The following is a 12,645-nucleotide window of genomic DNA, read 5'->3' as shown; positions in this document are numbered from 1 at the left end:
GATAATGTAATCTTGTTAAAATTGATTTCATAAAATTGGTATCGAAAAAAGTATCGTTCAGGAACCGGTATCGATATCGAACATTTTTGAACAATACCCAGCCCTAGTAGAAAGAGGCTTTAATGGTAAACCTCAGAGGAGTCAAGACGGTCTCAGACATGGAAGTGCATCTTTATTTAGTGGTCACTAGTGACTGCCTCACTCAAAAATCATTGTTTCAAGTCATTTTAAATTCATTTTGATTCAGAAAGAAAAAAAAATTGCTGCTGAATGAACAGTTGAGTAGTTTTTTGTGATTATTCAAACTATTTCCACCAGTTTGAACCAGCGGGTGTTATCCTGTATACCTGTACTGCGTTTTCCAAGAAAATATTATTTCAGTCTTTCTACTTGTCTTTATACATGCATTGGTTGCCACTTCAACCGTTTCATCATCAGACTCCGGCTCGAATTGGTAAGGTACAATCAATACCATCTTTTCTATGTATTGACAAGTCTCCAGGGCTGTCATTCCGTCATGGCAATGTGCTTTCGTTTCCATATGCGGTACACCAATCCAGAGCCAATCTCTCTACATCTCTGGACCAATCACAAAGGACTGCGCCATCTGACCAATCACAGCAGTGAGGGTTCACGGAAAGGAGGGGTTTAGAGAGACTGACTCTTTGAACTGCTTTGCACGAGTCATTTACGAATCATTTAGAAATTAGGTAAAATTAAATCTATTTTTTGAGAAAACTAACGTGTTTTTTGAACTTGCATGCATGTAAACCTATTTTAAGAGACTCATAAAACAATATTAGCAACCTTAAAAATGGCATAATAGGGGCACTTTAATTTTATATATGTTTTATATGTAATTTTCTATTCCTTTTTTTTCTCCAGATTTGCAATTTATGAGGCCAAACTTGGGCACTAAAACCCTAATGTGTGTTTCTAGCAATAAACATTAAATAAACAAATTAAATTTTATGAAAGCAAAAGATAAATAAAATATATAATAAAAATAATATGCAAATGGCTGCAATATAACAAAGAGTGAAAAATTTAAGGGGGTCTGAATACTTTCCGTACCCACTGTATATATACGTATATATTCATGCTAGCCCATTTTATGTTAGATAATAGTGCTCACAGTAAAACTTTTGTGCCTCTAAAGCTTTTTAAAAAGTCATTTTGTAGTATATTCGTAAGAAATGCCAAGTAATTTTCCATAATCAGTAGTAAACAAATGTGGAAAATACTGTCAGCTTCATCTGAAAAGGTATTTTTTCTTCTCATACAGGAACTGAACTGATCTGCTCACAAACACATCAATCAATGTCTGGCACAGCACAAAAATAGAAACCTGAGAGAAGATTAAATGATTTTTAATTCATTTGAAGCCAGGCATCTCACCGCCAGAGCATCTGAATGTTACATCAATAGAGACAGATGAACTTGTAGCTCAGCAAATTAGCTCTTTACCTGAGCATTGGCTTATTGATACAGGGCAAAACATGGCGAGTCAGCAGAAGCTTGTGCAAAATACAATAAAAAGGCAATTAGCACTATGGAGGAGCACATTACAATGAATCATCCACTGCTGGAAGTGCATACAAATTCTGTTTTCCCAGACAAGGTGGCGATTTTGATAAAAGGAAAGTCTGTTGTCAGTTCAAAGTTGACTAAATTGTTAAAGTGTGAAATATTCTGCCATGGCAGTTCAGTACAGTAAGTTAAGTGTCAGTCAATATCAATTGGGTTCACTGTGTAAAAGACTTTCCACTCACCAGAATTTTATATCATTCATGTCTTATCCTGGCATGAGGCAGAGGAGGTAAAATGAATCTGGAGAACACAGGTGACAGGGTCACCATCTCATTTGTAGTAGGACTCAAGAAGTGAGCAGATATGGACCTTACTTTAATCACATCACAAATTATTTAAAGTGATCCCTGGTCCAACAACAGGGCAAGGATTTCATTTTCCTTCGCGAAAATGTGCCGTGCATCTGTAGTCAAAACATTTGGTGGGAGATCATTGCCTGCTTTTGGAGGTGAACTACTATGTATCATTACGACATCAACCGAAATGTTTTGTTTTAAAGCTTCACACCATACTTGACTGCTCATTAGAGTTAAATTAAGGGATACGGCTAATTTAGTAGTTCAGTAATTCAGTAGGGAGGTTTTCATCTGTGATGTGAAGGGGAACTGGAGGTCTCACCTTGTTCACACAGGCGTCCTGTGAAGTGCAGAGAACAGTCACAGAAGAAAGACGAGGCTCCGCTGGGCAGAGAGATGGGCCGACAGGATCCGCCGTTGAGACAGAGCCCCTGTGAACAGACAGGTGAAGGCTGGGTGGGTGGGATACGCCCATCCGGAGGGGTTTCCACTGTGATGAACTGAGGAGGGGCGTCTGTGGAGTTTGCTGGTGGGTCACGATGCCAGGGAGGCCTACAGTACAACATGTGAGCAAATGAAAAGGCGAGGATTAAACGCTGAAATACACTACCACGGGGCATATTTACTAATCAGTAATCACTTATAATTATTTCAGAGCACAAAAACATGTGTTTAATTCACTAACCACATAAATCCAGTTAAACCAGGCAAATTATTCACAATTACACACTTATTCATGAAACTCAGTGATATCTAAACCTAATCACATCCATTTACTGTAAAAAAGCAAGCGGTAAATGAAATGTCATCTAAAAGAGATGTTTATGGGTTGTGTGGCATTCATAATTTAATTGAGAATGCCTTTTTAACTACAAATCAATTTCTGAATTTAATTTGAGGGAGCAAAGAGAATACAAAATTGCAGTTCAAATTTGAATGCAAGGACACAGAATTAAAAGGAATGCAAAATTTAAAGAAAATCATGTAACCGTAATTTGTAACTAGAAAAGCAAAGTTTTGTCAAAATAAAACTTGTTGATAGACAAATAGATATCTATAAGTGCTGGGTATAAATTGTAAACCAATTTGAATTACGCACACGGTATTTGAGGGAGCAAAGAGAATACAAAATTGCAGTTCAAATTTGAATGCAAGGACACAGAATTAAAAGGAATGCAAAATTTAAAGAAAATCATGTAACCGTAATTTGTAACTAGAAAAGCAAAGTTTTGTCAAAATAAAGCTTGTTGATAGGCAGATAGATATCTATAAGTGCTGGGTTTAAATTGTAAACCAATTTGAATTACGCACACGGTATGAATTAAAAAAAAAAAAACGGCATACTGGTACAAGTGGCTAAGCAACATATACAGCATCATTAATTGAGAGGAGATGCATACTACTAACTGCATACTACTAAACTATTAATAACACAAAACTAATTCTTTAACTGGGCAAATAAACCAACTGCAAACTGCCTTTAACAGAAGCCAGAGATGCTGAATACAATTAACACAACAACTGTTTCATGCATTCTTATTCATATAAAGGCACAGTCAGAAGGCACAGTCAGAAAAACCGTGAAGCCGCCAGAATCGTAAAAAAACCTTGATACAGATTCTTGGTCAAAGCACCCACCACTATTATCTATAGTCTAATAGATAGTCAGACAGATGGAACGACAGACAGTTGTGTTTCCTCCACACTCTAGCATTCAGAAATGACCCACAAGATCAGGAATTGCAGATTGACAGAAGATTGTGGATATTTACCTGATTTGCATAATTCCTTTAGGGAACCGGGTGCTAGAACAATGCAGAATGTGCATGCATATAAGCAGCACTATCAGTGGTTGACATTCATTTTTAGTGAATTCCCCCCTAGTGTTTTAATCAGAGGGGCAAAGGATATATAGAGCAGTCTCCTCCACAATCCTTAATCTTATAATTACAGGCAACACAGACAAGCCCCATTTGTAAAATTAAAACCATACTCCCATGCACATAAAAAAATCTATATTAATTATCCTGTTCAACACAAAATGAACTTAACTCAAATAAACTTGAATTAAAAATGGATGTGCATCAGTATGAACATAATGACCTAAATCCTGAAAATCAATTCAGACATCTATATGCTGTTATTTTATGGGAAAGAGCAGTTCCAACATTCTGCTAAACATCTCATTTTGTGTCAGACAGATGAAAGAATGAATGGCTATGGGTTCAGAACAACATGAGTGTGAGTAAATCATGACAAGGTGAAATTTATGTCAACATTCATCAAAATCAGTCCTGAAAAATATATTGGCCAGTTTCTCTGATTCATCTTGCCCCCCATGATTTATGAATGGACAAGCAATATAACGCACCTTATCATGTTAAACTACCTTAATTATCATAACTAAACAAATAAGGCATGATAGAGAAAGAAGCTTTCAAAACACAGTTATGCCTATGCCTATCAATCACTTCTCCAATTAGTAACCACAAAATCAGCTCACAAATCAACTATGATGTATCATTCAAATGGCCCTGATTAATGGTTCTGTTCAAATCATGTGAGACTATACCATGTAAGAACTGTCATATTCATTTGGAAACCCCATCTCTCCAGTACACTGCAATTCCAGATAGATGAAAGAACAGAATAGTGTTTGCATTTTCTTTGGAACAATAATACAGGATGTGCGACGCCAAACACTTAAACATCCCCAGAATCTCACTCTTGATGAGCAATTTGCACACAGCATGAATGTACAGCACCTGTGCACTCAAGTGACGTGCTAAATTATAGATTTTGTACTTGAGAGACAGTTGAAAAGAGTGGCAAATAGCACATCCAAGAGCCATGAGGCAAGAAGGAAAACTACAACTTTTTATGGAAGTGAAAAATGTAGCTTTACTATTTTTTTTTTAGTATTTAACTACATTGTAGGCTGTTATGAAAAAAGAAATCCTACATAGCAACTACTTCAAGGGGCAAAATTTTAAAATATATATTTTCAAATTCATAATGAACAGATTATATAATTTATTATTTAATCATAGCAATATTTCTCTGGCTGACAATGAGGCTTTTTGAATGAATGAATCTTGATTAGGGTAATGGCATTAAATAGAAAAAATTTATGTTTTATGTATTTATTTTTAAATAGTCCTAAAAATCTAGAATGTACTGTAACAGAGTGTAACTGCAAAGTTTAATATTTCTCTATAAAAACTGATAAACCTAAGGACTTAAAATAACTGAAATATCTGAGGTACCAATTAAGACATTTATAATTTTTTAAAAACATCCAAATTAGTTAAGTCAACATTAAAGACAACTTTACATTAAAGACAAAAAATAATGACAATGTTACATTTAATTTAATTTAGGGCAGCATGAACACTTTTTTTAAGCAGTTTTTTTTTGTTGTTGAAAAATTGGTTTTGGGAAGAATTTTTGAGAAGAATTTCGTTTTTAACAAACCGATTCACTAATATGAATCGTTTAAAATGAGTTCAGACTGCCCAAAAATTGTACTGATTCCTGATGGAAAATCAGGTTCAATTACCTGCAGTTGTCAACATTGTTCCTGGCAATGGCATGGTCCACACGGATTCTTCTGAGCTTATTAATTTCGATTATTTCAATGCAACCGCTGTAGTTGTGGAAAGGCTCAGCTTCCTGAGGGAACACAGAACAACAACAAAGTCTCAAGCAGTTTCTTCAGAGGAAAACAGAAAAACATCTCAGGCCTAAGGGTGAAAATGAAAAATGGCTCCAAAGCAGCTATTCTGGGAGAAGAAAGTGCCGTACAACAAAGAGGTTGCATTTTAAAGCATAGTTCACCCAAAAATAAAAATTCTGTCATTATTTACTCACTCTCATGTCTTTCAAAAAACCTGTATTATTTCTCCATGGAACATAAAAGTAGATATGTTAAAGAATTGTTATAGAAATCTTTCCATACAGCAATTCATAGTGACCAAGATAATTGAAATATCTGAGGTACCAATTAAGACATTTATAATTTTTTAAAAACATCCAAATTAATTAAGTCAACATTAAAGACAACTTTACATTAAAGACAAAAAATAATGACAATGTTACATTTAATTTAATTTAGGGCAGCATGAACACTTTTTTTAAGCAGTTTTTTTTTGTTGTTGAAAAATTGGTTTTGGGAAGAATTTTTGAGAAGAATTTCGTTTTTAACAAACCGATTCACTAATATGAATCGTTTAAAATGAGTTCAGACTGCCCAAAAATTGTACTGATTCCTGATGCAAAATCAGGTTCAATTACCTGCAGTTGTCAACATTGTTCCTGGCAATGGCATGGTCCACACGGATTCTTCTGAGCTTATTAATTTCGATTATTTCAATGCAACCGCTGTAGTTGTGGAAAGGCTCAGCTTCCTGAGGGAACACAGAACAACAACAAAGTCTCAAGCAGTTTCTTCAGAGGAAAACAGAAAAACTCTCCATGGAACATAAAAGTAGATATGCTAAAGAATTGTTATAGAAATCTTTCCATACAGCAATTCATAGTGACCAAAGGCTCTCAAGTTCACATGACTTGTGCACTACATTCTACTTGAGTCTTGACAAAATGCAACAGCTTTGTGTGATGCAAATACTTACATTTTAGTTATTCACAGATTCAGTTTTCACTTTTGCTTTTGAGCAGGCCTTGGTTATTATAAGCTGTTGTTGTATGGCAAGAGCTGCATACTAACTCTTCAAAAATGTCACCTTTTGTGTTACATAAAACATTTAATTGCATACAAGTCTGGAATGACATGAGTGAGTAAATATTGAAATAACTATTCATTTAAAATGTATACACATAAAGGAACATGCATATGTATTAATACAATGAGACTTTTGCCTTCATAAACATACATTTATAAATGCAACAAATGCTACTGAATGTTTTTAATGGCAATCAAGATTCTTCACATAAGACAGAATTGGCTCATACAATACCAGTAGGAGAAACTGCATTGATGACAAATATATATATATATATATATATATATATATACATACTTCTATTTCATTAGCAGTTCTGCGAAAAGAGAAAAAAGCATGTGGATTCAATCTTTGTTGTCTAGACGAATACAATCTCAACCTCTCCTTTTTCTTCTCCTAACAGTATCTCAAGTGCCCGTGACCTGCTTCTAGCCGCCTGAAGGAAAATGGAAAGTGTGCCTGCTAGTTTCTCAGAGCTTTATCACTGTCAATATGTAGACCTTGACAGTTCTTTGAAGCCCTCTGAACCAGTTTTTAGTAACCTGAAAATTACTGGAAAATTCATGTCCATTTTAATCCAATTTAAGTTGAAGGTGTCTCTGCGGTAAGTGGTCAGGTCATTGTGTAACATGACAAAGGCAAACCGTCAATCTTTCCTTGTTTCCACATTATAATCAGAATTCCCAGTTGACCTGATGATAACATAAAATTTAGCATTATAATAACTTATTCGGACTGAACTAGAGATAATTCAAATATCCAAGATGCCAATTAAGACAACTTTACATTTCAAGTTGATTTCACGTTAAATTTTAAGGCAGCATGAACACTTTAACTTATAAACAACTTTTTTTCTGAGCAAAACATTTTTTTCAAAAACATAAAAAAAAATCAATCCCAAAAGTTCTTTTATTGTGTCACACACTACTGTTCAAAAGATTGGGGTCAAATTCTTAACATTTTTGAAGTCTCATATGCTCATCAAAGTGGCATTTATTAAAAAAAAAAATACTGTAAATAACTGTACTATTGTGAAAACTTACTGACCCCAAACTTCTGAATGGTAGTTTTCATATGTAAACCTTTTATCCTGAGTCCTGACCTTTTACTCAGGACGTGACCCATTAAAAATAACCTCACACATAATTAACTCTTACTTTATAAGGTGGAAACCGAAGAGGAAGTCCTCCTATGAAGAGACGGTCAGTTCTCTGTAAACTCACGGCTGATGTGTAATTGCTCGGAATACTTCTGACAGTCCCAAAGCCTGTAATAGTGACTTCGGCTGCACACGGAGAAAGATATTGTCTGTGGAAAACAAAAACAAAATAACAAACAGTGTGATATGCATGTGGACAAATGTTCTCTGTCTTGTTATAAATCAACATTTCAGCTCCCCGTTTCCTGTGTATCTCTTCACCTAATGGCTGAAAAATGCACTCAATTAATGATCTTTAGTATTAATACCACAGACGTCTTTTAAGGCAATTGAGTTTGTTAATAAGACACATTTGCTACGCCTAAAGGAGAACACAATTACTTTAAAAGCTAAGCACTGCTAATGCCTGCTTTATCTGTTATTATTTTCAGCATTTTTAATATTCAGACTGAAAACAGGTTATGCTGAATGACTCCTAATGACTGTGTTGTTTCCATGGATACGTGAGATACAGGAAGGCATTGAGAAATAAAAAGGGTCCACAGTGAATTCATTTGGCAGTACAGCATTTAAAATATTGTGGCTTCCGACTAGAACAGTCTCAGTGTGATTTAAGGCCATGCCATTTGTACAAATGGTTTAATCTTGTTTTAAATATCAGAATATCATAACATAACTCATCGGATACAGCTTAAAAACAACTGTAAACTGTTTTATTGCCAGTTAAAAGCTAATTAAAATGGCTACTGTTGTGACACCGTAAATCATGACAGAAAAAAACCCCACTAAACAAAACAAATGATTTGCTATGCTCAAGGGCGTCTTTCACCTGCGGCTAGTTATTTCCCCTCTTCCTTTTAAAGACATCTTATGTGTCTCGGACAGACTGTTCCGGAGATGTACCCAAGCCTTGGGAGATTTCCAAAGCTTATTCTGCCCTTCCAAACAACAGGGGAGGAAAGATAATTACCTCAGTGTGGATTCTGGGATAACTATGTGCAGCTGGAGGATTGGCCTACAGATGCTCAGCTCATAATGACAGTATCCCCCCAGCCTTGATATCCGTCTTCCCCTCTTCTGAGGTTCAGAGAAGCCAATCTTGACTGATTTGTTAAGCCTGTAATTCGCAGGCTGTGGAGTTTTTCTCTTGCTTTGCTCCGCACCTCAGGAGGAAAGACCACCAGGCCCTGGACGTCCTCCCTCTGGAGCAGCCGGAGAGACTGTTCAGCCTGGCATCTCGCCAGAGTGCCACTGGTCCCATTGAGTCTCTGAGCAAACAGTTCCCAGCAGGACACACAGAGAATGCTCCTTTTACTTAAAAATGCTTTAAAGGCAACAATAAAGCACAGCACGGTCCTTTAAACTGTTCCACGGTTTCACTCGGTCATGTGAGACATGAATAAGGCAGTGAAACTTAAAGGGGTTACATTGTACAGTACCTTTAAAAAAAAAAATCATTTGTATTTTTTCCCTGTGGTCCACTTATATCATTTTGTGCACCAAAACTGGTGTTACTGAATTCTACATAACCATTTTCCACCCTCTCTGTGAACCTCAGAATTAAACAGGCTGCTTTTTTGTGCTCCTGTGCCTTTAAGAATATGATATGCCGCAGTTGGGCACAATTCAGAATTTTTTGCAGTTCATGAGCTTGAATTTGAATCGAATTGGCCACGACCCACAGGATGTTTATTTAGAATATGAATTGGAATGACAGAGAGAGGAAACACTGAATTACACAATTCAAAGAAATTCACACAACAGAAAAATCTAATTAGTGCAACAAGTTTTGTAAAAAAAACTAATTAATCCTATTTATTTCCTGATATGTAGAATATAATTATCTACTCAACTTCATCACATTCAAAACAACAGCCAACAATTTCGATTTGTCACTCCTATTCTATAAAAAACTGTAAACATTATTACTGTTATTAATATGCGTGTTAACATGAATTTAGTGGAGGGAAAATCACTTTTTAGCCTATTCTGTGCAAAGTTATAACCAACTTTGCAATGCCTAAAACCATAAAACGTCCAAATAAATGACGAGAACAACAACAACAACAACAACAACAATAATAATAATAATAATACTTTTTTTAACTGAAATGTTTGTTTTATTTAATATGCGTGTTAACATGAATTTAGTGGAGGGAAAATCACTTTTTAGCCTATTCTGTGCAAAGTTATAACCAACTTTGCAATGCCTAAAACCATAAAACGTCCAAATAAATGACGAGAACAACAACAACAACAATAATAATAATAATAATAATACTTTTTTTTAACTGAAATGTTTGTTTTATTTTAGTTTTAAAGAAAAAGACAAATAAGTTGCAAATAATTTTGTGGTTATCAACTTTTATCAACCAACAATTATCTATTAAGCTTAATTTGTTTTAAAGCAGGTATATTCCTTTAAATACTAACAGCACGTATGGCAGTGCACATTGTGCCTGGTTAGTGAATAAGACACAGGTTGTTGACCTGAAATTCAGCACAAAAAAGTGACACAACCGTTTAGTGAATTCTCACCTGTATGTTTTCATAGTACAACAAAATCTATTTCAAAAGATCAAGGAAATTCTGATTTGAATAATACCACCCCTTTTAAGAGATGGTCTCTCAGTCCTGTTTTTCCCCCCACTCGGTCTTGTTTTGACAACTCGCTTTCACACCAAGTCTTTTGCTAGTTGGCACAAAAGTAATGACTGATTTGTGCAGCTGGTGTATCTTGGAAGCTTTTCAAAAATATTGATCCGCTGAACTCCCTCCTTTTGGTTGCACAAAAAGTCATACTGGAGTGTGTGGGAAAAACATGTATCAGTATTTTCCATCTAATTATTTCTCATGCATATTCTTTGATTTGTGAAAGTAATGAGACAGCTTTGAAAAACAAACAAACAAAAAACACTTTTGTATATGCATTTGCAGTATTACCCAAAGCGTTCCACTGGAAATGTAGAGTTTTATGAAGAAGATGCCTTTTTTGGCACTGGCCGAATACAGCAGGGTTCCGTACATGGATTCAGTCTGGAATCTCACCGTGACACTGAACACACCATCGACTTCAATGCCTTCAAACTCCAAAAAGGATTTCCCAGAATATCTCCCAAAACTAATATCTGTAGGAGGGAAATGTAGGCAGTTAAACATAGTGCCATCGTACAGTAGCTTTGCTCAACTTGAATAGTATAAAGTCGACACTTGTGTGGATGTTATCTGGAACCAAAATTTGCATAGATATCGAAGGTTTTATTTCATTATGGGGGTTAGTAAACAATTAAATATATATTTAAAACAGGATTATTTCATCCTGGGTACAAGAAAATGTAGCCTTATGCTACAGTGAAACCTAATGAGAATGAACATCACAGAACTTTTGTTATCATGTCATTATAAGTAAAAAGTGGGCAACACAACATTATTAATATTCAGCACTGTATTGTGAAGTAAGCAGCTGTATGAGAACATAAGTCAATAAGAATGGAAAATTTGAATTCTGAATAAAAATAATGAGTACAATTTGAATAAACTGGAAAAACAGGGAATATGAATTAAGTCTCACATGGAAAATAAACTTTTATGACAGTTATTCATAATAATTATAGAATATTTTAACTTTTTACTGTGCAAAGTAACATATTTCATTCTGCCACTATCCCTTTTTAATCAACTTCAGTGGATTTAACCAAAACTGAAAAAACACATTATGAACACTAGAAACCATCAAAGAATTGATACTCTCCACATTAAATTCCCCACAGTGAGCCAATATTTCTAAATTAAGACTAAATTGTTCTACCAATTGTGAATATTACAAGGTTGCAAAGGATCACAGTGCTCTAAAAACTATGAATATGTTCATGCTAATTATGATAATGTTCAGCTCTGAGCAGAAAGAATAAACATTACATATTATTTAACACGGATTTAAAGCTAACATAAAACTAATACCACTTATAATGTTTTTGCAGTATGCAATAAGTATACTGAGCACAGTTTATTTTATTACTGTATTTGCATGGGATACGGTTTCCAACGCAATCTTCCCTTACCTGAACTTCCATTTCCAATGTGATTTATAATATAAACAATAACAAACTATTTTTTAATGTAGATAGGTAGCAAACAGTACACATTTAAATAGTCATATTGCAGTACATTCATACTGTATAAGCAAGAAAAAATTACATTTCAAATATAGCTAATATTGCATATTTGTCAAAGTTGTATCTTATCTAATCCGTGAAAACAGATTCTGGAACGTGCAAAATAATAAAAAGCAAAAAAAAACAAAAACAAAAAAAAAACACCATAACCATTAAAGAAACCAAAGGATGAACACACAAAAAGAAAACTAAATAAAAAAAAATAGAACCCACTAAAATGTAAAGTTTAACTGCATTGAAGTTTTTAGTCAAATTAAAGTGGTGCCACAGGTACAACTTGCAATGATAACTTCATTGCACTTTTCAACCGCTTTGAATTCACATTCAAAATCTTTCTGAAGTTTTGGTAAACAGAAATTAAGTATACATTATATGGATGATGTTATACAGATGAAACATTTTTTAGAGTCTACAAAACTTCAATCAATCTCACATCTGATGAAAGAGTTTTTTTGGGAGGGAAAATTGGCGCTATAAACTGCGCTTTCATTTGACTCACAGAAAAATCTGAAAGCCTGTAAAACAGGTGGCTGTAAGATCCCCGTCGTTCATTTTAAAAGTCTTTTATGATAATTGCACCTGGTACAGTATAGCTCCTTTCTCTCACAAGAGTGTGATCAAAGCTAAGAGTGACCCATTATCTGCCATGACTTAGTACATTTAAAAGGCAGTTTTTAGATCGG

The 12,645-nt window shown here is 34.7% G+C and overlaps 1 protein-coding gene across 1 annotated transcript in view; it reads right to left on the bottom strand.

Annotated features, from left to right (window-relative positions):
- LOC107747288 (neurogenic locus notch homolog protein 1-like) overlaps nucleotides 1-12,645 on the bottom strand; it is a 150,291-nt gene that overhangs the window by 6,837 nt on the left and 130,809 nt on the right. Inside the window, 5 exon segments of the mRNA XM_016561757.1 lie at nucleotides 2,209-2,438; nucleotides 6,180-6,292; nucleotides 7,786-8,001; nucleotides 10,544-10,588; nucleotides 10,731-10,915. Of these exon segments, the coding sequence (XP_016417243.1) occupies nucleotides 2,209-2,438; nucleotides 6,180-6,292; nucleotides 7,786-8,001; nucleotides 10,544-10,588; nucleotides 10,731-10,915 (789 nt within the window).

Source organism: Sinocyclocheilus rhinocerous, unplaced genomic scaffold (genome assembly GCF_001515625.1).
Source record: "Sinocyclocheilus rhinocerous isolate Xijiao unplaced genomic scaffold, SAMN03320098_v1.1 scaffold1069, whole genome shotgun sequence".
NCBI classification, from domain to species: domain Eukaryota; kingdom Metazoa; phylum Chordata; class Actinopteri; order Cypriniformes; family Cyprinidae; genus Sinocyclocheilus; species Sinocyclocheilus rhinocerous.
The sequence above is the reverse complement of the archived record's forward strand: the minus strand, read 5'-3'. Positions and strand labels throughout refer to the sequence as shown.